At 41.0% G+C, this 22,969-nt stretch overlaps 2 protein-coding genes across 2 annotated transcripts; both read right to left on the bottom strand.

Moving 5' to 3' along the window:
• Positions 1-5,416: 5,416 nt before the first annotated feature.
• LOC138909802 (uncharacterized) lies at positions 5,417-18,888 on the bottom strand. Its single transcript, XM_070201017.1, has 2 exons — positions 18,653-18,888; positions 5,417-5,636 (listed from the first exon to the last, which is right to left on the bottom strand). Exons 1-2 carry the CDS (start codon positions 18,886-18,888, stop codon positions 5,417-5,419), a joined length of 456 nt encoding a protein of 151 aa, XP_070057118.1.
• Positions 18,889-19,335: 447 nt separating this feature from the next.
• On the bottom strand, positions 19,336-22,729 carry LOC138909801 (uncharacterized). Its single transcript, XM_070201015.1, has 5 exons — positions 22,291-22,729; positions 21,396-21,742; positions 20,519-20,832; positions 19,900-20,071; positions 19,336-19,677 (listed from the first exon to the last, which is right to left on the bottom strand). Exons 1-5 carry the CDS (start codon positions 22,727-22,729, stop codon positions 19,336-19,338), a joined length of 1,614 nt encoding a protein of 537 aa, XP_070057116.1.
• Positions 22,730-22,969: the final 240 nt, after the last annotated feature.

Below are 22,969 nucleotides of genomic sequence, written 5' to 3'. Positions count from 1 at the left end.
TTTCATGCTCGCAGGTCCCGATAGACAGTCGAAAGCCCTCCAAGTAGGCTATCAGCTCAGCGGAAGATGTAGGTGCGCTCCATTCGCTCCGGAGTTATTTGTTTGGTGAGTATGATTTAGACATGTATTGTTTGGTATGGCGGGACTCTGTCCCCACCTTTATGATAATTATGTATTCTTAGAGGCTTGTAGACAGATGTCATGTATGTAAAAGATTGTATGGCCTTGTCGGCTTATGTTCAATATACGAGTGGTTATTTTAGTCTTATAGGACCGTACGTCTTATGTATAAGTTGGTATTACATGTTGTGTTCTACTTATCTCACGACAGCCTTTCCGGCTCAGTTATATATGATTGTATGATATGAATAGACATGTTATGTTGGTACTCGGTTGAATAAAGTACCGGGTACCTGTCGCGGCCCATCGGTTTGGGTCGTGACAATTACAAGTTATTTCTGTCGTTACTATTATTCTCATTTGAAGTCATGTTATCTCTTCCATTGTGAGTTTTTTATATTTTGTTCGTGGTTACACATTATCTTTCTCATTGTTTGGTTATTGGTGTTGAAGTTGTGAAAGCCGTATCACTTTGAGACGAAGTTGATAATTGTTGAGATACCTTTCTTGTTGAGAATTTTACATTCATTGTTATTATTGATATTCTTGTACACGTTGTGGTGGAGCCATGGGCTATTATTGTGAAAACATTGATATTGTTGATTGTTGGCAAGTTGTGATATATTGTTACTCATGGTGCGAGTTGTTATTGTGATATGATATTGATGCGCATACGGCGGTATAAGGTTTGGGGTTAATGAGCATGCGGCGGTATAAGGTGAGACATATGTGCGTGTTGCTTGTAGGGGAACTATGTGAAGCCATGCGGCATCATAAGGTGGGCTAAATTACGTGTAGCTATTTCGGGAAAATGTTTTCAAAACCTATTTAAATGTAAGGCTCACGCGGCAGAATAAGGAAAGATTGTGATTGAGATTGTGAACTGTGAATACGAGGCGGTACCTCGGTTGTGATTCTTGATTTATATATGAGGTGGTACCTCGGTTGTGATTCTTATTGTACACAAGGCAGTACCTCATAGTGAATCTTGTTGTTTATCTCATGCTGCTAAGAGTGTTGGTGGGAACATTTCTTGTTGTTTTGTTCTTCCTTGTTCTATCATTTGTTGTCAGTATATGATCACTGTGGTTCTCTTTAGTTATTTCCTTTATGTTATTTCCATGCTTACAATTCCGGAATTAGTTCATGCTATTAACTTGTTTCGTATCGGTCATTTGTCTGATTCCCATTATTATTCGTTCTTATATTTTCAGACTGTTTATTTATATCCTAGTAGGTGTCTTGACCTGACCTCGTCATTACTCTACTGAGGTTAGACTTGATACTTACGGGGTATCGTTGTGGTGTACTCATACTATGCTTCTGCATATCATTTTGTGCAGATCCAGGCACGTCTGCCCGTGCCGGACGCTAGAGTTGATTTGGGTTGCTGTGTTTGGGAGACTTCAAGGTATACCTACTCTATATCCACAGGCCTCGGAGTCAACTTAATTTATCTTTATTCTTGTTGTATTTTCATTCAGACAATGATGTAGTAGACATTTTAGTTCATTATAGAGCTTATGACTCAGTTCCACCGGTTTTGAGGGAGTTTATTGTTGAGATTTTATTTTTGAAGATTATATCAGTTTATCAGACTTGTTTTAGTACTTTTGTTAATTATTAAGGTCACGTTGTTATTAAATGTTAGGCTTACCTAGTCGTAGAGACTAGGTGCCATCACGATATCCTACGGAGGAAAATTAGGGTCGTGACTCTGAGGCTCGACAACGGGTGCCGCTTCGCGTGCTCTAGGCCGAGCTCTGCCTCTACCTCAGCCCCTACCCCTACCCCTGGCAGTGGCTACAATCTGGGGCTTCGTCTCCTGATCAGCTGCGGATGACGTACGCATCCTCACCATCTATGATAGAATAAGAGAAGAATGAAGTTTCCTAAAGTTTTATAGCCTCTAGAAGATAAGTACAGACGTCTCCATACCGATCCTCAAGACTCTGCTAAGCTTGCTTATGACTTGTCACGACCCAAAATTCCAACCAATCGGGGTCATGATGTCTCCTAACACCGTTTGCTAGGAAAGCCAACACACAACAGAAAATATGAAAGAACTATAATAAATGACTAACAAACAGATTATAACATAACGGAAAAGCAACTCAGAGATAAACACGATAAGTCTAAAACCAACATCTAACGCAAGCCATCCCAGGATGTGGAGTCACAAGTACATGAGCTCCTAGAGTTTACTACATACACTATTTTGAAAGAAAATACAACAATGTCCAAAAAAATGAAACAATATAATAGAAATAAGAAGATGTCTCAAGGCCTGCGAACGGAATGCAACTCTACCTCGGTAGAATTATTTGGAAGTTGGTAGAATTTATTTCAAAATACAGACCAAGTCTAGTCAAACCCAATGTCTCATCAACATCTGATGTGACAACACATGTGATGAAATAACACAAGTGATGGTGACTTGACATCATGATGTGACAAGTCATGTCGATATGACTTAACACCCTTTTATCCAATTTTTGGTGTAAGATTATCGAATCTTCAAGAGAAATAGAAGGAAATTTCTTTAATGTCATAAAACGAATTTTTCGAGTTTTGAATACCGATTCGGAGTCAGATTTGAGTGAAATTAGTATGGTTGAACTTATAATTGGATGGGTTATCGTATTTTGTGAGTTTCGTAGGATTCTGAGATGTGGGCCCCACATGTATTTTTGGGCCGTAATTTCTGATTTATGTGGAAAATATTGGTATTTTGATATGGAACTAATTCCTATAAATTGTGTGGATTGAATCAAATTTATTGTGACTAGATTCGAGCCGTTCAGAAGTTGTTACGCGCCGAATGGAATTTCTGAAGCATTGTTAGCTTGCTCGACATTGGATTTGGCTTGTTCGAGGTAAGTAACTCTTCTAATCTTGGTGCTGAGGGTATGAACCCTGAATATATGTATTATGTGAATTGTTGGGAGATGACGCAGATGCTAGATGACGGGCGTGTGGGCGTGCACCACAGAAATTATGAAATAATTGTTTTCGTGAGATCTTGTTGTTAAATAATCTTGGTATTTTCTATATAGTTTTATGTGCTAAAGAAATTGAGCTAAGAATCATATTAAAAATCATGTTGAGGCCATGTGCCATTAGTGTTGGGACCCACAAAGGTCATATTGCTGTGAATTATTTGTTTTAAATTGAAAATTTATACTCAGTCATATTCATGTCATTACATATCATATCTCAGTCTCTGTTATTATTTATTGATACATCATATCATCATTTTTGGGCTATTTTCATGACATTGGAGCCCATGAGAGAGATACTGGAGAGATTGATGACTGAGTGAGGCCGAGGGCCTGATTGTGAGGATTATTCTGTGGATCGGGGTTGCCCGCCTGCAGCAGGCCTTTTAGGCTTTATTATAGCACGTGAGTTGTCCGTGCGGATCCAGATATTATTATAGCACGTGAGTTGTCTGTGCAATATGTGAGTTGTCCGTGCAGATTATAGCGCTTGGGCTGAAGGAGCCCCTCCGGAGTCTGAACACCCCCAGTGAGCGTAGGTATCTGCTGAGTGCGAGTGCCGAGTGCGATTGCCGAGTGCGAGTGCCGAGAACTGAGTGACTGTGAGGACTGGGTGACTGGGAGAACTGAGTGAAATGATACTCTGAGAGTATGCACACATGACATACATGCATAAAGATGTATTTTCCTCATGTTGTACAATATCACATCATTCATGATTTCTCACACATGTTGACAGATGGGCATAGTGATGCACTTTTTTTACAAGGGTTATCGGGAAAGAAAATGAAATATCTCATTTATTTTTGAAAGGATTTTTGGGAAGATTATTGTTTTCAAACTTATTCATATTTTTGGCAACTTCGGTAAATGATTTGGGGTTTTCACTGATGTACTTGAAAGGAAGAACTATTTTTAGAAATCATGATTTAGCTGAGCATTTTTATTTCTGAGTTACTTCTTGTATTATTTGCTTTACGTTGTTATGGACTGTGGTGGACTATTGGTTTTGGACCCGACCTCGGTAAAAGATCGTCACTACTTTCAACCTAAGGTTAGGTTTGTTACTTACTCAGTACATGGGGTCGGTTGTACTGATACTATACTTCTGCACATTGCGTGCAGATGTTGGCTGTTGTTGCTGCTGTGCTCGATGGTTGTCGGATTTGAAGATGTACCTGCGTTCTTATGGTAGCTGCCTCTTATTCATGGTAGCCTTAGATTATAAAAACTTTGTTTATGTATTTTTCAAATAGAAGATGTATTTACTTCATATCAACTTTGTAAATTCTATTCTTAGAAGCTCATGATTTGTACTACCAGTTCTTGGGGAATGTATAAGATTAAGATCTTTATTTACTTAAATTGCTTTAATAATTGTTATTGGAATTGAATAGTTGAAAGTTGGCTTACCTAGTGGGTTGGGATAGGTCCCATCACGACTAGTTGGATTTTGGGTCGTTACACATTGATACATGAACAGATAAAACTAAGGACTCACGGGGCATATCTAGATTATGAGAAAAATACGATAATACATACGAATAAATAGAACCAGGGTGAAATAATACAGAAGCCTCACTGTGGCATACTGAGATAATACATGTGATCAATGTGTGTCTGAAGAAACAACATCTGGCCTAGCGGGAATAGCATAGAATCGGGCCTGACCGCCACCTGATCGGCGTCCCCTTATTTGGCGACCCCTAGCTACCTGAGCCCCACCCCGAGTTGGCTGGGCTGGTGGTGAAGTAATTAGTGCTGGCGTCCTGGCCTGACTCCTCTGCTGCACTGGTCCTCCCATAAGGCGAGGATAGAACCTCTTCACATGACCCAACTCCCTACACTCAAAACATCCCTTCTCGGGAAATGGTGGCAAATACTGAGGCAGACCACGAGAACCGGAATAACTACCAGAAGAACCTAGTGCAGACGAACCTTGAACTGAAGGCGCACGAGATGAACTCTGAGCTAGGAGAGCACTGAGAGATGACTGACCCGTTCTAGATTTGTATGTACTATGGTTGGATGATGCACTACGGTGAATTGGACTAGCCATCTGTATAAGGACGACCCCTACTGTGGTGGAACTGACCCCCAGAAGGAACACCGCTGAAACCACCCGAACCACGAGTCCTCTTTTCCTCCCTCTCCTCACGCTCCTAAATACGAACCAGCTCTAGCCGTCGAGCAATGCCAACCACCTCGTCGAACATAGCACCTGAGACACTCTCCCGAGTCATAACAAAATGGTACTGATAGTAGAGGCCAACAATGAACCTCCTAATCCTCTCCCTCTAAGTGGGAACCAACCAAACTGCGTGACCAGCCAACTCTGAGAACCTCATCTCGTACTGGGTCACAGACATGCCATCCTGACACAGCTGCTCGAACTGCCTATGCAGCTCCTCTCTGTGGGTTTGTGGAACAAACTTCTCCAAGAAGAGAACGGAGAACTCGTGCCAAGTAAGGGGTGCTGCACCGACTAGCCTGTGCCTCTCATAGGCCTCCCACCATCTGAAGGCAGCCCCAGTTTACTGAAAAGTAGTGAACGAGACCCCACTAGTCTCCAGAATACCCGTCGCACAAAGAATCCGCTGGCACCTATCTAAGAAGTCATAGGCGTCCTCAAACCCAGCCCCACTGAATGATGGAGGCTAGAGCCTCCCAAATGTCTCTAGTCTCCTCTGCTCATCATCAGTCATAACGGGACCAACCTGGGCCTGAGCAACTGCAACCGGCTGAGCTGGCAATACCCCCGGCGTCTGAAGTCCCTGCATCACCTGCTCTAGAGTACGGGCGGTGGGAGTCTGAGTACCTCCCCCCTGCCTGAGAAGTGGTTGGCACGGTCTGAACAGAAACCGCCTGAGCAAGGCTGGTGCACACCATCAAAATCTGAGCCAAAGCCTCCTGAAGTCCTGGAATCACAATGGGCACAGCTGGTGCCTGAGTTGGCCCCACTTGCTCCACCACATCTTGAACATGCTCCTGAGCTGGGGCAACTGGTAGATCTGCAGGTGCTGCTCTAGTTGATGTACGAGTTGCACCTCTGCCCCTACCGCAGCCTCTACTGCGACCCCATCCTCTCTTGGCCCTAGACGGTGGTGCTGGTGGCTATCTGTCCTATTCGGTAGCAGGTGTCCTCACCATCTGTGAGAGAATAGAATAATAGAGGTTTAGTTCCCGGAATTATCAAATCCGCATGACAAGAATACAAGAATGTAAAGTTTTCCTAAGGGTTCGACAACCTCTCGAAGATAAGTACAGACATCTCCGTACCGATCCGAACCCGATAACCACAAAGTCCACTCTCGGTCAAACTTCAAAATTTCCAACTTTCGCCATTTCAAGCTTAATTCAACTACGGACCTCAAATTTGCAATCCGGACACACTCCTAAGTCCGAAATCACCCAACGGAGCTAACAGAACGATCAAAACTCTATTCCGGAGTTATTTACACATAGGTCAACCTCCAGTCAACCATTTTAACTTAAGCTTCCAACCTTGAGACTAAGTGTCTCAACTCATTTCGAAGTCTCCCCGGACCCGAACCAACTTCCCCGGCAAGTCACATAACAACAATTAAGCAATGAATGAATAGTAAATAGGGAAACATGGCTACAACTATCAAAACAACCGGTCGGCTCGTTATAATTGGAGATTTTGAGAAATTAAGATTTAGACCTCAAATTAAGGTCAGATTTCGAAACTAATCACATAACCAAGCTCGGGGATGAATGGGTAGATGGGTTTTGGTCCAAAACTCAAGTTTTGACCAAGCGAGCCCAGGCTTGACTTTTGTTGACTTTTTTCAAATTCATTAAATATTGAATCTTTTTCACTCATGGGTATTTTCTAAAGCCTATTTTGAATTATTTGAACTATATTTGGTTATATTTGATTGGTTTAGAGGCTAATTCTAAAGGAAAAACTGCGATTAACCATTGATTTTGTTGCAGAGTGAGGTAAGTGTCGTGGTTAACCCTGACTTGAGGGATTATGACTTGTTAGATTATTTGCTACGTGAATTATGTGTGGGAATGATATATATGTGAGGTAACGAATACATATGCGTTATTGGGATTAAGCATGCAGGTTGGAATTATTTCTTTATTCTAAGTTGTTTATTTGACTTTGTTTCTCCATGCTTAGGTTAGATTATTAATTTTAATTATTCATCTCATATTTTGTTGTTTCTTTTGAAGATGTTGGGAATTTTTGAAAGTTGAGTTTGATATCCTACCACTATAATTGAAGTGAAATTATTTTCCTCCTTGTATTTATTATTTGGATTTGTATTGTTGATTTGGTGAGGAAGAGTGAAAAGAACAAAGGGTGTTTCCATACCTTATTTGCATTCATTATCATATACTAAAATATTTTGAGAGTAAAATCACGAAGAGTGTTGTGCCGGAGAGTAAAAGCACGAAGGGTGATGATGTGCCATTTCATTTATTATATTACATGGTGAGGATGAGAGTAAAAGAATGATTGGTGATGCCGTGCCATCTTCATTTCATTGCCTTATTTGATTTCCAATTTTGGTGATTTAATTGGTTATATTTTTGCTTTTTTCGAAAGATGTTATTTTGTGATTTCGTACTTGCCGTTTTTATGATATTTCCCCTTTCGCATGTCCCCTCCCAGTTATTAGAGAAAAATAACGAATTGGTTTTTTGCTTCATTTCATTGCCGTTTGATTTATTTGAAGGTTTATTATGTATATATAGTGGGTTATGTGTAAACAATGTGTGGTACGTATTTTAAGTAAAGTCAAAGACAATGTAAAGAATAAAATATATGGTGAAAAGTAAACCACCAATTCAAAATCATGGGCCGAATACTGTGTACTATCTTTTTATCTGTGTATATGTATGTATATCAATGTAATTTATTTAGCTTACCTATTTAGCTTTAGGAGAAGTCAAATCAATGGTCTTTACCCATTGGGTAGAAGATTTTACTCATTAATTCATGAAATATAACCACAAGGGAGTCAAGAATACTTACCCCAAGTTGTGTGGAAAAATTCCTCTCCAAAATCGCCCAACCCGAGCTCCAAAATATCCAAAATGAGAAAAATCTCGGAAACCCTCATTTTTAACACTGCCCAGGCATTTCCGCACCTGTGCATCCGCTTTTGCAGAAAAAATGGCGCGCCTGCGGACACAACCAGCCTTCCAAAACCACACATCTGCGGGCTCGCAGATGCGCATTACCCTTTGCACCTGCGGCCTCACAGATGCGGGCAAATTTCTCGCACCTGCGAGCACTGCCCAGTTCCAGTCTTGGCCGCTTCTATGACTGATTGCGCGCACATGCGGCTTCGCACCTGAGATAAAAAGCTTCGCAGGTGCGATCACAGCAGTAGGCAGCAGTTCCAGCATTTCCTTAAGTCCGAATTTGATCCGTTAACCCTCTGAAACTCACCCGAGGTCTCTGGGACCTCAACCAAATATACCAACAAGTCCCATAACTTAATATGGACATTCTCGAGGCCTCAAATAACATCAAACAACATCAAAACAATGAATCATACCCCAATTCAAAATCTATGAACTCTGAAACTTCAACTTCCATAACCGATGTCGAAACCTATCAAATTACGTCCGATTGACCTCATATTTTGTATACAACTCACATTTCACATTTGTACCTATCCCAATTTCAAGAATTGGATTCCGACCCCAATATCAAAAAGTCAACCCCTTGGTCAAACTTTTCAAAAATTCAACTTTCGCCATTTCAAGCCTAATTCCACTACGGACCTCCAAATAACTTTCCGGACACGCTCCTAAGTCCAAAATTAACATACAGAGACACTGGAATCATCAGAATTCGAATCTGAGGTCGTTTACATATAGATCAACATCCGGTCAACTTTTCCAACTTAAGCTTTCTATTTAAGAGACTAAGTGTCTCATTTCACTCTAAATTCTCTCCGGACCCGAACTAACTAACCCGATAAGTCATACAACAGCTATAAAGCACAAATTGAGTAGTAAATGGGGAAATGGGGCTGTGATACTCAAAACGAGCGGCTGAGTCGTTACATTCTCCCCCACTTAAACATACATTCGTCCTCGAACGTGCCAAGAGTTGTTCTTAACCTTCAAATCTCTATTCCACCTTACCACGCACATACCCGGGGGTGAACCCACGTCACTATATTCCATATAGGCTTGACAACACAATACAACTGAAAATCATTGATTTAACCTTAGCCCATAAACATTGGAATTTAATTTCCAACCTTAAGAATTTCTTTCAAGACACGAATCTTACATTTAAACACTGTATGAGTCTGAACAAGATGTATCTAGCCATAACCATAACCATAACCACAGACATAACCACCTAACATATTACACAACTCGCATGCTTGTAGCACCATTCCTGATCACAGTGACTACTCCAAAACCAACCAAATACTAGTATTAAACCCATATCGAACCAAACCTCATCCCAGAACCTTCAAAGACTGTTGATAATACAAGAAACATGCGAAATTTCATGACCACTTACCAGATCAACAAGCCATGGAGCTCTCTCGCCCCAACCAGAACCACAATCCTCTCCTAAGCTGACTTTCAATATTATCCTTCTGAACATACCGTAATTAAACCTGATAGTACCCATTCTAGGTCCAATGACCTTATATTACTAAACACAACTATTCCACAGACATGCCACACCAATATAACTCAGAGCCACAACCCATGCCATCCGTGCACCAATACGCAACAATTCAACTGTACTCAGTCATGGAAAATGACTCAAATGAGAGAACTGCCACGCAAGATTAATAAGTACCGCCACAAAGAAATGCTAAAAATCCAGCACACATCGTAGAACCACCACACAATTCTAACACAAGGTTCATACCTTAACATAACTCCGCTGCAATGTGCGACCCCATCCAAACACTGGTCTATATTATCTACCTCGAGTCACCCTGCTCAAAATCAATGATGACGGGGAGGCAAATGACAAAAATGCCACACGAAACCTGAAAGAACATAACCAGTACACAATCGATCATGCAATACCCAAATAATCATCTCGCTTGAATTCTGCCATGAGGCCCCCAATAGAACCGCACCATCTGTGCACATAACCAAGCCATCAGAGTTGAATCTCTCTAGCTCAACCAAGACACACAGGTCGCCAAACCCAGGTGTATTGCCACAAAGCACCTGTAGAAAACCCCCACATCATAAGCACCCAGAGAATGGATCTATTACCATACTAATCCAACCTACTACCCCTTTGTCTTATTTTCTAAGAGTTTCTTCCGAATCTGTCTTCAGATTGATACTTCTCCATGCTAAAATGCCATGATCTTTAGCCACAGCTCACCCCACAAACCTAGCATAGAACCACAATGCCCTACGACCCATAAGCAACTGTATTCTTCTTAAGCACCTTCAAAAATACCACAACTATAACACTCACTCTGAAAATACTTTATGTGAATTTGAAATTGTTTTTCTTACCTTCCTTATACTAAAATGTAGAATCCATAGTCATATAGAATTTCCACAAGTACAGGCACCACCAAACGCAATTCTCAGATTTTGTCCATACGCAAGTCCGAAGAATTTCTCAATTGCTATATATAAACCTCGAACCTATTGGAACTTTCTCAAGAGTCACCCACTTTGTTCAAATCCAAATTACACCACCCAAATGGGCCCAAAGACACATGCCCCATTAGCACAATAACACTCAAAGAAGTAACTCTACTTTAACACCACCTATCAAATTCATACTCCGTGCGCACTACATCATACACCAATAACAACTCACTCATCCCATGATTTTTCATATACTCATACGTGTAATATAATCCGTACCAGGAATTTCCTTATTCGAGTCATCCTCGATCTCAACTTCTGCAAGTCATAACTAACCCAAAATTAAACCTTTACATATAGCCATGAAATTGAACTATCAATACCACGCTCCCCCACTTGGCTCAAAGCCATAGATTAAAACATTCCATAACTCACAATACCAATACTCTCTTACTGCCATAATTCCACAGTCAGTTCAACAAAATTTCTTCTCAAACTCATGCAACGCCAATCATAAAAATACCCCAAATCATTCGCTAATCTCGCAATCATTCTCTTGACACTCAAGTCAACTTTCTCATCCAGATTCAAATTCAATTCTCCACACATACGCCCTGCTGGAGGAAAAGAAACTCTCCACTCACATATAAGGAACATACCTACATAGATTACTCCGTAGAGGATAACCCACCTGCTTTGCCTCAAATTGGTATCTTGTTATACCCCTTTCGCAGTCACAATTACTACGCCATCACTTAATATTTCCAAGTCCAAACTTAATAACAAGACATGAGAATTTAGTTTGTCCCAAAATTTAACAAGGTGAAAGATCCTTCAAGACATTCATACTCGAGACTGTACGTCACATCAAAACGAAAATCAAGCACCCAATGGCCTTTCCTTTAAATTTCACAGAAACACTTCTCGTTACATTCAAATCGTCTTAACACATCCCGCAGTTACATCATACTCATCACAAGGCCATTCCACCGCTCATCGAGCCACCAATTTTATTCGTAGGGATATAACCGGACATATGAGTCCAAATGTATAAGTTATAGCTGAAGCTACCGAGCTTAAACTACGGTGTAACCATGGACTCAAGTACTCTAGACTGGCCCATCACCAAAACACATAATACACATCTTGAACCTCGTTCATAGAATCACAAACCGGCGATGCACAGCTGATACCGAGCACTCATATGCGCATACGAAATGCATGAAAGGAATTCGAAGAGTTATATTTCAAGCTGAATCAATTTCGCATGATAAGGAAAGAAAGATGGGAAATTACCCTAAATGCCCTGTAGAATCTCAAAGATAAGTTTGGACGTCATCATACCGATCCGCAAGGCTCTACTAGACACTTGCTCATGATTTGTAGAACCTATGAACCTAGAGCTCTGATACAATCTTGTCACGACCCAAAATCTAACTAGTCATGATGGCACCTAACCCAACCCGCTAAGGCAAGCCAACTTTCAACTATCCAATTCCAATAACAATTATTAAAGCAATTTAAGTAAATAAAGATCTTAATCTTATACATTCCCCAATAACTGGTAGTACAAATCATGAGCTTCTAAGAATAGAATTTACAAAGCTGATATGAAGTAAATACATCTTCTGTTTGAAAAATATATAAACAAAGTTTTTATAATCTAAGGCTACCATAAATAAGAGGCAGCTACCATAAGAATGCAGGTACATCTTCAAATCCGGCAACCATCGAGCACAGCAACAACAACAACCAACATATGCACGCAATGTGCAGATGTGTAGTATCAGTACAACCGACACCATGTACTGAGTAAGTAACAAACTTAACCTTAGGTTGAAAGTATTGACGAGCTTTTACTAAGGTCGGGTCCAAAACCAATAGTCCACCACAGTCCATAACAACGTAAAGCAAATAATACAAGAAGTAACTCAGAAATAAAAATGCTCAGCTAAATCATGATTTCTAAAAATAGTTCTTCCTTTCAAGTACATCAGTGAAAAACCCAAATCGTTTACCTAAGTTGCCAAAAATATGAATAAGTTTGAAAACAATAATCTTCCCAAAATCCTTTCAAAAATAAATAAGATGTTTCATTTTCTTTCCCGATAAGCCTTGTAAAATAAATGCATCACTATACCCATCTGTCAACATGTGTGAGAAATCATGAATGATGTGATACTGGACAACATGAGGAAAAAATACTTCTCTATGGCCGTATGTCATGTGTGCATGTCAATGTGATGCAACTCAGTGATAAAATCATATGCATACTCTCAGAGTATCATTTCACTGAGTCCTTATAGTCACTCAGTCCTCACAGTTACTCAGTCCTCCCAATCACTCGGCACTCGCACTCGGCACTCGGCCCTCGTACTCAGTAGGTAACTGCGCTCACTGGGGGTGTTCAGACTCCGGAGGGGCTCTCTCAGCCCAAGCGCTATAATCTGCACGGACAACTCACGTGCTGCACGGACAACTCACGTGCTATAATAATATCTGGATCCGCACGGACAACTCGCATGCTATAATAAAGCCTATAAGGCCTGCTGCAAGTGGGCATCCCCGATCCACATAATAATCCTCACAATCAGGCCCTCGGCCTCACTCAGTCATCAATCTCTCTAGTCTCCCTCTCATGGGCTCACAATGCCATGAAAATAGCCCAAAAATGATGATATGATGCATCAATAAATAATAAGAGAGACTGAGATATGATATGTAATGACATGAATATGACTGAGTATAAATTTTTAATTTAAAATAAATAATTCACAGCAATATGACCTCTGTGGGTCCCAACAATAATGGCACATAGCCTCAACATGATTTTTAATATGATTCTCGGCTCAATTTCTTTAGCACATAAAACTATATAGAAAATGCCAAGATTATTTAACTACAAAATTCCACGGAAATCTGTCACAATTTCTATGGTGCACGCCCATACGCCCGTCATCTAGCATCTGCGTCACCTCCCAACAATTCACATAATACATATATTCAGGGTTCATACCCTCAGCACCAAGATTAGAAGAGTTACTTACCTCGAACAAGCCAAATCCAATGTCGAGCAAGCTAACAATGCTTCAGAAATTCCATTCGGCGCGTAACAACTTCTGAACGGCTCGAATCTAGTCACAATAAATTTGATTCAATCCACACAACTTATAGGAATTAGTTCCATATCAAAATACCAATATTTTCCAAAAAAATCCAAAATTACACCCAAAAAATCACCCAGGGGGCCCACATCTCAGAATCCGACGAAACTCATAAAATATGACAACCCATCCAATTACAAGTTCAACTATATTAATTTCACTCAAATCCAAATCCGAATCGGTATTCAAAACTCGAAAAATTCATTTTGTGACATTAAAGAAATTTCCTTCTATTTCTCTTGAAGATTCGATAATCTTACAGCAAAAATGAAGATTAATTCATGAAATATAACCACAAGGGAGTCCAGAACACTTACCCCAAGTTCTGTGGAAAAATTCCTCTCCAAAATCGCCTAACCCGAGCTCTAAAATGTCCAAAATGATAAACATCTCGGAAACCCTCATTTTTAACACTGCCCAGGCATTTCCGCACTTGCGGTGCCTGGGCTCGCACTTGCACATCCGCATTTGCAGAAAAAATTGTGCGCCTACAGACATATCCAGCCTTCCAAAACCTCGCATCTGCGGCGCCCTTCTTGCATCTACGGGCTCGCAGATGCGCATTACCCTTCGCACCTGCGGCCTCGAAGATGCGGGCAAATTTCTCGCACCTGCGAGCACTGCCCAGTTCCACTCTTGGCCGCTTCTACGAATGATTGCGCGCACATGTGGCTTCGCACCTGAGATAAAAAGCTTCGCAGGTGCGATCACACCAGTAGGCAGTAGTTCCAGCATTTCCTTAAGTCCGAATTTGATCCGTTAACCATCCGAAACTCACCCGAGGCCTCCGGGACCTCAACCAAATATACCAACAAGTCCCATAACATAATTCGGACATTCTCGAGGCCTCAAATAACATCAAACAACATCAAAACATTGAATCATACCCCAATTCAAAATCTATGAACTTTGAAACTTCAACTTTCACAACCGATTCTAAAACCTATCAAATTACGTCCGATTGACCTCAAATTTTGTACACAAGTCACATTTCACATTACGGACCTATCCCAATTTCCAGAATCAGATTCTGACCCCGATATCAAAAAGTCAACCCCTCGGTCAAACTTCCCAAAAATTCAACTTTCGCCATTTCAAGCCTTATTCTACTACGAACCTCCAAATAACTTTTCGGACACGCTCCCAAGTCCAAAATCAACATACGGAGCTACTGGAATTATCAGAATTTGAATCCGAGGTCGTTTACATATATATCAATATCCGGTCGACTTTTTCAACTTAAGCTTTCCATTTAAGGGACTAACCCGATAAGTCATAGAACAACTATAAAGCACAAATTGAGCAGTAAATGGGGAAACGGGACTGTGATACTCAAAACGACCGGCCGGGTTGTTACACTATGCCAGTGGGCGATACTATTGTGGTGGACTATGTATATCGGTCATGTGTAGTGACTATTGGGGGATTGGAGACGAGAGTGATCTCTTATGGCTTAGTATGGTTGATTTTGATGTGATCCTGGGTATGGATTGGTTGTTTCTATGTCATGCTATTCTGGTATCTCATTGGAAACAACACAACAAGTCACGCAAGGTACATGACATACGCAAGGAAAATCACAGTATCACACGAATATAATCAATATTACGCCCCCAGGATGTCACATATCATCCCTGACATAGAGACCCTTATCTCTTCGTATTGACAATATCATAATATCGCTCCGCACAGACATTTAACAAAATAGCCAACCGTATCACTCTGCATAATAGCCACCCGTATCGCTCTACCTAGACAATAACACAATAGCCACGCGTATCACTCCGCCCAGACATTATATAAATAGCCATATGTATCACTTTGCATAATCAACAACAGTGAGATGCTACCCTTATGCTCTGCATAACAACAATAAGTTCACACAACAAATCACATGTGCTAACATCACAGCAACACGACATATCAACTCGTACCACAAGTGCCCATAGGCCACAACCCTTTTAAAAATAACAATATCAATATCACCACAACACATAGGCCACGGCTCAACCACAATGTATACAGAATCTCAATAGCAACAAAATGACACGGGGAAAAATAACTCAACAATGAACAATACTCCATTAAATGACAACTTCAACTAAAATAGGTTAATGGCTTTCAATAACTTCAACTTCAATTAATTGCTTAAGAATAAACTCAATAATGAAGGTATTTCCATGAAATGATAATTTAATTTCTAATGTATGACATAAGCTAACAATGAAAGAGATGGCATGAATTAGCAACTACGTCTAAATGCATGAGAATAACTTGAAGCATGACAGCCCATCCGGTCATAGCATGGTGGTAAATAAAGATACATGACTGCCCAACCGGCCGTAGCTCGGTGGTAAATGAAGATGCATGACTGCCCAACCGGCCGTAGCTCGGTGGTAAATAAAGATGCATGACTGCCCAACCGGCCGTAGCTCGGTGGTAAATAAAGATACATATAACACTACATTATGAACATTAACATCTTTATCGTATGCCTCAATAGAGACTTAGGAACATACTTAGACATGCTTTGTATTACATTTATAGGAATGAATAATGTAGACATACTTAACTACTAAGAGTAGAACCATTATGGAATAATATTACGTTTACGTTTCGTTGCTTGGATCATGCAAAAAGAAGAAAGAGTTATCCTTAACATACCTTAATTGCTTATACGAGCTCGTAGAAGGTCGTAGATGAAGAATCAAACTTGGATCGCCTTCAAAAGAAATATCCTCATAGTGAGAACCATGGTTACTACCAACATTTTCTTATTCCAAAATAACTTATCCTCATGGTGTTAGTCATGAATCCCCCAAATAAAAGAATGAATCATTAAAGTGTTGCTGAATGTTGTTGTTTCATTCTCCAAACAAAATGAAGAGTAGTTGTTATAAGTAACTTCTATCAAAATGAAAGCAAATGGACATTTAATGCTTGGCTTTCACCTGGCCATGTATTGGCGGTGGGAGGCCTATTTTAGTAACAAATATTGCCAACTAATACAAAACATATCTACCACATACTTATCTCTATATTTTAATACTTCATGTACATAAAAATATCTTTACTTCATTATCCAATATTTAAAGTCCTAGTTATTAATAGTAAATCATAGGTATTTTATAAAATTAAGACATATTTCGGTAGAATGGATAAGATTCCTCCATCCTGAATCAAGGATCTCAGGTTTGAATTTTGCAAATGAAATAATTCTAGTAGGGATCGCTTTAATGGCCCTTACATGGCATAAATGTGAATTACCCAAGCCCTAAAATAGGTAGTGAACACCTACTCCACAAGCTCTCAAATTATCTTTAATTGCTCGATTATTTCTAGAAAAGTAAAAGCAGAATATTCGTATTTTACATATTTTAAGCACATAAAATCATTTTTCTTTGCACACTTTTTAGTCCTATTGTTTGATATATATATATATATATATATATATATATATATATATATATATAGTGGAGCATATTTGTTTGTATGATATTATAATTATAATACTTGAATTATCAGTAATTTAGGATTAATTAGATGATTTAAAACTTTTTTGAAAAATATGAGGGTTGTAGTAAAGTAAAATTATAATAAAGCCTTGTACTTGTGTCACGACCCAATTCAAACCAAGGGGTCATGATGACGCCTAACATCCGCTTGCTAGGCAAGCTAACATTAACACAACAACTAAAGTAGTTTCACCACTACAGACATATTAATAACAAGAAAAGACTGAAATAACATAACACATAATTGATGTACAACCATTGCTGTCTAAATTATCCGCAAAATCTGGTGCCACAAGTACATCAGCCACTATTAATACTTAGTAATAGTCTGAAATGAAAAATTCAATACTGTCTGGTATAATAAATATTAGATAAAGATGGGGTCGTTCGAAACTGGGCACCACTGCCCGGGTATGCGGCCGTTCTGCGGTCTGCATATCGATTCTGCGCTCGCAAAGCGGACCGCAGAATCTCCTCCCGGAATTCCTCATGTCGATCCTGCGATGCAATCTGCTTCCTGCAAAGTAATTCTGCGATAGCATAATAGACCACATAATGGCCCATAAATTTTGCTCAAGTTTCTGCTTCACTCTGCGGCCATTCTGCGGCCCGCAGAGTGATTCTGCGGCAGCATAGTGGGCCGCAAAAATATCTTTTTCTGCCAACATTTTCCTTTAACTCCCTAGCGCACTGTTCGACCCAAAAAGTGTATTTCTACCATCACCAAACATATTAGCCTACCTCTCCACCACAGAACCTCGGGTTTTAGGTAAAATTTTACGGGACCTTACATCCCCCCCCACTTAAGATCATTCGTCCAAGAATGAGGGTCTAAATCTGTCATTAGTACTTAACATGACCCAGCTGTTACTTCACATATACTAGCAGTCCCAAGTTTTGACTAACTCCCCAAATTTCCAAAAAATTCGGCAGAGTTTCCCTTGTAACTGGGCCTATCCATCTGTTAGAGTATCCCAGAAACCAATCCTAACAGCATGTATATAATCCAACGATGCAACATAATATGAAACAACACCAACCGTGGCCTCATAAGCAATATATTACCAGAAAGGAAATATCTTGAGCATAAACTGTACAAGTGATACATAGTTCATAGGAAGTAATTTCATAAAAACTATTACATAGCTATTCAAACAAATGAGGGTACTTCTTTTTTATTTCTTCCTCGGCCTCGCAGGTGGCCTCTTCAACCTGCTGGTTTCGCCATAACACTTTCACGGAGGCAATTTCTTTATTTCTTAGCTTTCAGACTTGCCTATCAAGAATGGCAACTGGAATTTCTTCATAGGTCAGTTCTTCATTAACCTCAATAGTCTCTACTGGCACAATAACCGACGGATCTCCAACCACCTTCTTCAACATAGACACATGGAATATCGGGTGCACTAATGACATCTCAGTTGGTAGCTCAAGCTTGTACGCCACCTGACCAATCCTTTGAATGATTCTGTACAGCCCGGCACTCAATTTCTCTTTCTTACCAAATCGCATTATACTCCTCATGGGGGAAACCTTCAAGAATACCCAATCATCTTCTTTGAACTCCAAATCTCTACGATGAACGTCCGAATAGGACTTTTAACGACTCTGAGTAGTTTTCAACCGATCCTTAATGAACTTAACCTTCTCCATAGCCTGGTGCACGAGGTCTGGTCCTTTCAGTTCCGCTTCCCCAATCTCGAACCACCCAATGTGAGATCTACATCTCCTACCATATAAAGCCTCAAATGGTACCATCTGAATACTAGCATGGTAATTGTTGTTGTAGGCAAATTCTATGAGTGGAAAATGATCGTCCCATCTACCCTTGAAGTCAAGAACACAAGCGCGTAACATAACCTCAAGCGTCTGAATAGTCCGCTCTGTCTGCCCGTCAGTCTACGAGTGAAAGGCTGTACTAAGATTCATCTGAGTACCCAAACCTTGCCGAAATTTCTTTCAAAAGTTAGCCGTGAACTGTTCCCCTTGATCCGAAATGATAGAAACTGGAGTGCCATGCAACCTGACTATTTCCTTGATATACAATTGAGCATATTGTTCTGATGTGTCGGTAGATTTAACCGGCAAGAAGTGTGCTGACTTCGTGAGCCGATCCACAATCACCAAAATCGAGTCAAATTTGTGAGGAGTGCGAGGTAGTCCTACCACAATGTCCATGTTAATCATTTCCCACTTCCACATTGGAATTTCTATGTTCTGCACCAACCTACCGGGCCTTTGGTGTTCAGCCTTCACTTGCTGATAATTTGGACATCTTGCCACAATGTCCGCTACGTTCCTCTTCATATCGTTCCACCAATAGACTTCTCTAAAATCATGATACATATTTGTAGAGCCCGGGTGCACGGAATACCTAGAAGTGTGAGCCTCAGTCATGATTCTTTCCCGGAGATCATCCACATTTGGAATACATAGTCGCCCTTGGTACCTTAGTGTACCATCATCCATGCCAAGAGAAAAGGCCATGGTCTTATGTTTTTGAATCCCCTCCTTCAACTGTACCAACAATGGATCATTGAATTGCTTCTCCTTGACTTCCATAACAAGCGACGATTTAGCCCTATTTTGCACAATCACCCCTCCTTCACTAGAGTCCGCAAGACGAACTCCCAAACAAGCCAACTGATGAACCTCCTTGGCCAACGGCCTTTGATATGCCTCCAAGTGAGCCAAACTGCCCAAAGATTTTTGGCTAAGAGAATCCGCCACAACATTGGCCTTCCCCGGGTGATATAGGATGTCGATGTCATAATCCTTGAGTAACTCAAGCCATCTTCTCTGCCTCAAATTCAATTCCTTCTGTTTGAAAATATATTGAAGGCTCTTATGGTCCGTGAATACATCCTCTGTGACCCCATACAAATAATGACACCAAATCTTCAACGCAAAGACCATCGCTGCAAGCTCTAAGTCATGTGTTGGATAGTTCTTTTCATGATTCTTGAGTTGCCTAGAAAAATACGCTATCACCTTGCCATGTTGCATTCATACACACCCAAGTTCGATCCTTGAAGCAACACAATATACCACAAATCCATATGTACCCTATGGTAGAGTCAACACCGGTGCCGTAGTTAATCTTGATTTCAACTATTGGAAGCTCCTTTCACAAGCATCTTACCATTGGAATTTAACTGCCTTCTGCGTCAATTTAGTCAACGGGGATGCAAGAGTGGAGAACTTCTCCACAAATTTCCTATAATATCCAGCTAAGCCCAAGAAACTGCAAATCTCTATTGGAGTAGTAGGTCTAGGCCAATTCTTCACGGCTGAAATTTTCTGGGGGTCAACCTCAATTCCCTCTCTAGAGACAACATGACCCAAGTACGTAACAGATTCGAGCCAAAATTCAGATTTTGAAAACTTCGCATCTAACTGGTGCTGATACAAAGTCTGCAAAACTGCCCTGAGATGATCCGCATGGTCCTCCCGACTCTACAAATAAACAAGAATATCATCAATAAACACAATCACGAAGGAGTCGAGGAAAGGTTTAAAGACCTGATTCATAAGATCCATGAAAGCTGCGGGGGCATTTGTTAGCCCGAAAGACATTACCAGAAATTCAAAGTGCCCATACCGGGTCCTGAAAGCTATTTTCGGAATATCCTGCTCCTTGATCTTCAATTGGTGATACCCGGATCTTAAATCGATCTTGGAGAAGTACTTAGCACCCTGCAATTGATCAAACAAGTCATCTATCCTTGGTAGTGGGTACTTATTTTATTTTATTTTAGCTTGTTGAGCTGCCGATACATACACATTCTTAGCGACCCATCCTTCTTTCTTACAAATAGAACTGGGTGCACCCCAAGGAGACATACTCGGCCGGATGAAACCCTTCTCTAACAAATCTTTCAATTATTCTTTTATCTCTTTCAATTTTACCGGTGCCATTCTGTAGGGTGGAATAGATATAGGCTGTGTGCCTGACATCACATCAATCCAAAATCAATCTCCCTGTCTAGCGGGATCCTAGGGAGCTCATCCAAAAAGACCTCCGAAAATTCATTCACAACAAGCACAAACTCAAGTGTAGGTGCCTCAGCATCGGTATCCGAAACCCGGACCATATGGTAGATACACCCCTTGTTAATCATCTTTGTGGCCTTAAGGTAAGAAATAAACCTACCCTTCGACGCCACATTATCCCTCTTCCATTCAATCACTGACTCAGATGGAAATTCAAACCTAACGGTTCTAGTGCGACAGTCAAGCTTAGCGAAACATAAATAAAGCCAATCCATCCCCATTATTACATCAAAATCGACCATGGTGTCTCGACGACATATAGTGACAACACAATCCCTATACAACATAGAGAGTAATATAGGACAAAGTGGAACTGGAGTAGATACAGAGAACGGCTTATGGAGCTATTCCAGTTCTATCCCAAATTCCATAGCAACATAGGGAGTAATATAGGACAAAATGGAACCGGGATCAATAAGAGAATACACACATGAGATTGGACAGTCAATATACCCGTGACAACATCTGGATAAGCCTCTACACTCTAGTGACCGCTCATAGTATAGAAACGACTGGGCCCTCCCGAACTCTAGGTACCACCCCTAGCTACACCACGCCCTGCGGGTGCTGGAGTGCCTCAAGTTGGAGGAGGTGCTACAGACGTAGTAGTTGTAGAACTGGCTGGCAGTGTTGTACCCCTGCCCACACCTTGGCGGGACAAACGACAATCCCTCTGAATGTGACCCCTCAATCTGTACCCGTAGCATATGGGTAGGTCCATATAACAAATTCCCAATTGCATCTTCCCACACCTAGGGCATGGGGGCCTCCGCTGCTACTGGAATCTCCCACCAGACCGACCCTGCTGGTAGGATCCCTTGTTGCCCTGATCGGGCCTAAAACGACTCCACTGCCACTAACTAGGCCCCGATGGTGGTGCACTAACTGAAGACTGAGCAAAAGACTGGGATGGCACTGATGATCCTCCCTTGAATGTTGACCTGCCACCACCACCAGAAGAACCATCCAAGTTGCCCGCGGATCGGGCATTACTGCTACCCTCTCTCTCTATTCTGTTCTTCAACTTACGGTTCTCTAGAGCTTGAGAAAATGCCACCATCTTCCCATAGTTCATATCAGAATTCAAGGCAGCTATGGCGGTCTTATTGATAACCAAAGGGCTAAGGCCCTGCACAAACCGGCGCACTCTAGTATCTATAGTGGACATCATGTGAATAGCATACTTGGACAAGAACGCGAACTCCATATGGTACTCCCACACACTCTTGCTACCTTGTTTTAGGTTCTCAAACTCAGCAGCATGGGTTGCCTTAGTCTCCGCAGGCATGAAATGATCCATGAAAGCGTCGACAAACTCACTCCACCTCGCCGGAGGGCTCCCCTCCTCACGGGAGTCCTCCCATATCTCAAACCAAGAATAGGCCACCCCCTTCAGGTGGTAGGAGGCCAACTCCACTCCTTCTATCTCAGTAGCATGCATAACTTTGAGGGTCTTATGCATCTCATCAATGAAATCCTGGGGGTCCTCCTCAGGATCAGTACCCGTGAACACTGGCGGTTCTAACTGAAGAAACTTGTT

This window comes from Nicotiana tomentosiformis, chromosome 4 (assembly GCF_000390325.3).
Source record: "Nicotiana tomentosiformis chromosome 4, ASM39032v3, whole genome shotgun sequence".
Classification (NCBI taxonomy): domain Eukaryota; kingdom Viridiplantae; phylum Streptophyta; class Magnoliopsida; order Solanales; family Solanaceae; genus Nicotiana; species Nicotiana tomentosiformis.
This window is presented reverse-complemented; position numbering and strand designations above follow the sequence as displayed.

Bases quoted from the DNA above. Each gene is read 5' to 3' on its own strand.
- LOC138909801 (XM_070201015.1), bottom strand. From the start codon at position 22,729: ATGGATCATTTCATGCCTGCGGAGACTAAGGCAACCCATGCTGCTGAG. The intron at 20,833-21,395 runs GTCTTTTTGGAT...GTTTATTTGTAG, and splicing joins TTGTGAATGAATTTTCGGAG to AGTCGGGAGGACCATGCGGA. The intron at 19,678-19,899 runs GTACAGTTGAAG...AACGATATGAAG, and splicing joins AATTCAATGATCCATTGTTG to AGGAACGTAGCGGACATTGT.
- LOC138909802 (XM_070201017.1), bottom strand. From the start codon at position 18,888: ATGCGATTTGGTAAGAAAGAGAAATTGAGTGCCGGGCTGTACAGAATC. The intron at 5,637-18,652 runs GCAAGTCTGAAA...GGCTGCCTTCAG, and splicing joins CCAGTTGCCATTCTTGATAG to ATGGTGGGAGGCCTATGAGA.